General features: G+C 36.2%; 1 protein-coding gene across 1 annotated transcript; it reads right to left on the reverse strand.

The window, feature by feature from the left end:
* Positions 1-3,870: 3,870 nt before the first annotated feature.
* LOC145163883 (uncharacterized) lies at positions 3,871-4,260 on the reverse strand. Its single transcript, XM_079082632.1, has one exon. The coding sequence runs from the start codon at positions 4,258-4,260 to the stop codon at positions 3,871-3,873; it is 390 nt and encodes a 129-aa protein (XP_078938758.1).
* Positions 4,261-5,238: the final 978 nt, after the last annotated feature.

Genomic DNA, 5,238 nt, shown 5'->3' on the forward strand with positions numbered 1-5,238 from the left:
TCTATAGGGCGTGCTCACTAAAGCACTCAACTCGTGTATGCACTCATTTCACAAGATGTGTGAACTCACTCCTATCAAAGAATCTACACTCGTTATTTAAGGTGGAGGGCACTCGGGCGTCGGTAAGGCATATCCCATTCTTCTTAGTCTTCTCTTCATAATCTTCAATAGCTTGCGGTTGCACAACCTTCGTATCTTCTTACAAAATCCGTGTCAACTCTCGGCAATCCATAATAGAAGATAAATCCATGACCATATCAAAAGCGCAAAAGAAATATACAACAACTATACAAAATAAACAAAATAGATCCGTATAACATAATTGTTGGCTTCAAAATAAACTTCTAATGCTAAACAAGCCAACAAAATCAAACACAAACGATTTTCCTATGAAAATATCATCATGATAAATTTGGAAAAGCTTGGTTCGGTTCTCTTTTTTTTTTAACTAGAAAGCATCACATATATGTACAAAGAGTCAACCAACTTAACTATTACAAAAGAAATAAAATAAAATAGAAATAAACACAAACTAAAATCTCTTAAACCTTGAACACAAAACTTGATAAATTGACTTTTGAAGAACTCTTTTATAAATGGCAAACATTTGTAAAGATTTGACTTTGAAATCCGCCATTTTGATGATCTCGCGTTTTTTTTTGTTTTTTTTAATATTTACAACTAGAAAACCAAAATGAAAATGATAAATAACTTTAACAACTATTCTTTGGAAAAATTTATTTAACCTTAAATGCATAAAGACAAATGTTGAAAAAGCTGCATAAATCCTATTTTTTTTTTGTTTTTTTGTTTTTTTGTTTTTCTTGTTTTTGTTTTTGTTTTTGTTAGAACCAATCTTTTTGAACCAAGCGAAGATCATGTATAATCTAACAAAAAGTCAGTTAATCTAAACAAAATACTTCAAAACAAACAAACATAGATACAAACGATTAACGAAATAAACCAAAAATGAAATTAGAAAACCAAATGGACTTTTGCGCCTCCTTATGCCTTACCGATTCACACAATAACGTACTCACGGGTATTTTAAAAACGCCCTACATTTGATTATCACCTGCTGTGACCGAATTATTTAAGAGGAGCTGCTTGTCATAAAACACCTCAATGCACCGCCACTAGGTGAATATCAAATAAGTGTGTTCTCAATAGTTCTAAAGTTTGACAAATTAGTGACACCACATGTATACGGGGTATAAGCAGACAAAACTTTGAACTTGACTATGTATTGTGACAAAAAGTTAAAGGCATTCTAAAAATGAGAAGAAAGAAGAAAGAAAAATGCATGAAATGATCCTAAAAACCTAAATGAGAAAGAAAAATCTTTTTGAATTTTTATGTTTTGTAATTTTTTTTATATAAAGTAATGAATGAATATGCAAAAATGAATGAATATGCAATTATTATTATTATTATTATTATTATTATTATTATTATTATTATTTATTTTTTTATCCCCCTCCCCAAGCTTAAAAATATGCATCGTCCTCGATGCTTGGGAAGAGAGTGGGACATATTATTGAGGAGGATCATGAGGTGGGAATGGCGGAGGATATGGATGTGGAAATTGTGGATTTAACGGTGGAGGGTAGTGTGGACATTGAGGGTAATATGGTGGTTGTGTGGGTTGACCACCTAAACAGAGTACCCTATGCATGTCGGTCACAAGGGAATCCACATGTTGGTTGCGTGCTTGTTGATTATCTCTAAAGGTATAAAACTCTTCTCTAAACTCCACCATCTCAATATTTATCTCACAAACACTATCATAAAGTTCAGAATAATAACGATGTAAACGCCTATTGTCTTCATGCAACCTACGAAATTCTTGCATATACATGTCATGATGGGGATGCATGATAGGCTCTTGCAGCACTGGAGCAGCAGCATCAGGAATGGTTGCATCAGGAATGGGTTCATCCTCATCAAAATCAGGATCAGGCACGGGCATCAGAACACCTAAATTGGAACTAAGGCGCCAAACAGTTTTGTGTACGGGGTTGGACAATCTAAGAAGCTCAGAATTTTGATGATCGATGCTGAGGTAATCACGGCTATCAACAACCCAATAAATGGCCTCTGTTTCATAATCTCTATGGAACAAATGCATGTTTTGCAAAATTTTTGTCGTGAGGCGAGTTTCTCCTTCAATGACATCGAGACCGGGTGGAAAGCGAATGGCAAGAGCTGGGTGCTTGAGGATAATTGTGATCATACCCCCACAAAGTAATTTACCACTGGTGCTGCGGGATATTTTCAACAATTTGAAAATAATCCATAATCCAAAATCAGGAAGTTGATTAGGGTTATGGATCATACACCACATAAGCTCTAATTCTTTTTGGCCAGCCTTGCTTATCTGATTTTGTGGAAAAACAATAGAGGCAAGGATGGGATGAGTGGCCTTAAGAACAGGATGAATGATACTTGATGCTTTGGCAGCACTTGGAAAGTATCCAAATCCTGAAATTCTCTCCCAAAAAGCTTTAGCATCTTCTTGAAATGGAAAATTAAATATGTGAAATGGGCTGTAAGTGTTAGTAATTGGAGCACCAATGAGTCCACATAATTGATTTTTATGCAACTGATAATTACGGCTAAAAGCACGGAATGAGAGATACTCGGTTCGATGATTGAAGGAAACAGATGATAGAAATTCAAGAGTAGGTTGGACATACCCAACATCATGCAATGATAACAAACCTTCCCATCCAATATTTCTGAACAAAACACGAACTTGGTCATGTATATGAAGGGACTCAAGAGTGGGCATGTCTGCGAATTTAGGTGCTGCTCGCCCACGACTAAGAAAATTATGATACCTAGCTTCTTGTTGAGAGTATAAGAATGCTAATTCACCCGAATTTTGGCGTGGAGGGTTTGGAACACATTGACTAACACTAAAGTCAATGACTCTAGAACGCTTGGAATTACCCTTTTTACCACCCCCACGAGATGATGAACCCATGAGATAAACGAAAGTTAGAGACACAAATTTTACTTTTCAGCACAATGCACAACCACTTCAAAGGACTAACACACAATTAACACTCAATTTAACAGTTTAAGCACAAAGATTGAAACTTTTTGACTAACAATGCAAAGTCAAGGAATTGGAAAGAGAATACCCGATTTGGAGCTTGAAACATGAAATTGGTGCTTGAAATCACTTTTAATGTCTTCCACAATGCTTCCCCAAGCTTATCCTACAAGGAATTTGAAGAAATTAGAACAAAATTTTCGGACCCCAATTCCGAGGTTCTTCCAAAAATCCGAAATCACCATTAAAATGGTGTTTTGAAGCTTCTTGAGTGTAAGGAAGAAGAAAGGGAAGTGAAAAATCATACCTTGATTGCTTAAATCCATGGATAATTGAATATTTGAAGTACTTATGTGTGTTTTCGGTGTAAGGGAATGAGAGAACAGGAGTCACGACTGGAAGAATGAGAGAAAGTAAGCTGCGATTTGTAAAAACTCATTTTTTTATGTACATGCCTCGTTACACGGCCCGTGTAACGGAATGGGTAATGTTACACGACCGTTTAACACCAATTTTACTAGAATCTTTTCTCATTACACGGCCGTGTTTTGCAAAGGCATGAATTACACGACCCGTGTAATGCTCTGTGAGACGCACATATATTTTTCTTATTTTCTCACTCGCTCACTTCCAATCCTCATAAAAATGATTTTTACACTCCCATAATTATTCTAAGAACCTTGGAACACAAAAACTTGAAAGAAATTGTCTATACGAAAATTTTACAAAAATGACCAAAATACCCCCGAGTTGCCTCTCGGGTAGCTCCCCTTGTTTAAAGTCGGTAGCTCGACATGGAACCTAATCATTTGTCAATCTTGGTACTTTGGATCCGCTACTTCTTCCACTTCCTCATTTTTGACTTCAAATCCTTCATAATAAGGCTTCAAACGATGACCATTCACCTTAAAGATCTTCCCGATTTTCTCACTTGTGATTTCTATTGCACCATGCTCAAAAACATTAGTGACAACAAATGGTCCCATCCAACGCGACCTTAATTTACCAGGAATTAATTTAAAATGAGAATGGTAAAGTAATACCTTTTGACCTTTTTTAAATACCTTGCGTGAAATCATCTTGTCATGGTATGCTTTCGTCTTTTCCTTGTAAAGAACTTCATTTTCATATGCTTCATTTCGGATCTCCTCAAGCTCTTGAATGTCAAGCTTCCTCTTCTTTCCAGATTCATTTAAATCCATATTGAATTGCTTGACTATCCAATAGGTTCTATGCTCCAACTCAACGGGTAATCGACATGGTTTCCCAAAATCAATACGGTATGGAGACATCCCAATTGGAGTTTTGAATGCTGTGCCCACAAGGCATCATCAAGACGAGTACTCCAATATTTCCTTGTTGTATTGACGGTTTTCTCCAAAATACCCTTGATTTGTCGATTGCTCACTTCTGCTTGTTCGTTTGTTTGTGGATGATATGCCGTGGAAACTTTATGAGTAACACCATACTTCTTCAAAACACTTCCAAGCATGCGATTGCAAAAATGTGAACCACGATCACTGATTAAGGCTTTTGGAACACCAAATCTAGAAAAGATGTTAGCCTTCAAAAAATCTATCACAACTTTTGAATCGTTAGTACGGGTAGCTTTTGCTTCTACCCACTTAGAAACATAAGCCACAGCCAAAAGAATGTAAGTAAAACCCGAAGATGATGGAAAAGGTCCCATAAAATCAATGCCCCAAACATCGAAAATCTCACAAACTAAAATGGGATTAAGGGGCATTTGGTTCTTTGAGCTTAAAGAACCCATCTTTTGACTTTTATCACAGCTTGCACAAAAAACATAAGAGTCATGGAAAATACTTGGCCAGTAAAATCCACTCTCTAATACTTTTCTTGCAGTTCTTTGAGGACCAAAATGCCCTCCACAAGCATAAGAGTGACAAAAGGTTAAGATAGAAGATACCTCATGTTGTTCCACACATCGTCTAATCATTTGATCAGCACAATATTTCCACAAATATGGCTCATCCCATGCGTACCTCTTGGCTTATTTCTTGATTTTGTCTTTTTTCCATCGAGTCAAATCTGGTGGAAATTTATTTGTGACGATGTAGTTCACAATATCGGCATACCATGGGGCAACTTTTGCTGAAAATAGATTCTCATAATATCCGCTCTTGTCCTTAATTTCAATATCAAACTCTTTTAAGAGT

This window comes from Lactuca virosa, chromosome 3 (assembly GCF_052849685.1).
Source record: "Lactuca virosa cultivar CGN04683 chromosome 3, Lactuca_virosa_CGN04683_v6, whole genome shotgun sequence".
Taxonomy (NCBI): domain Eukaryota; kingdom Viridiplantae; phylum Streptophyta; class Magnoliopsida; order Asterales; family Asteraceae; genus Lactuca; species Lactuca virosa.

Coding starts and splice junctions, on each gene's coding strand:
- LOC145163883 (XM_079082632.1), bottom strand. CDS start 4,260: ATGGATTTAAATGAATCTGGAAAGAAGAGGAAGCTTGACATTCAAGAG.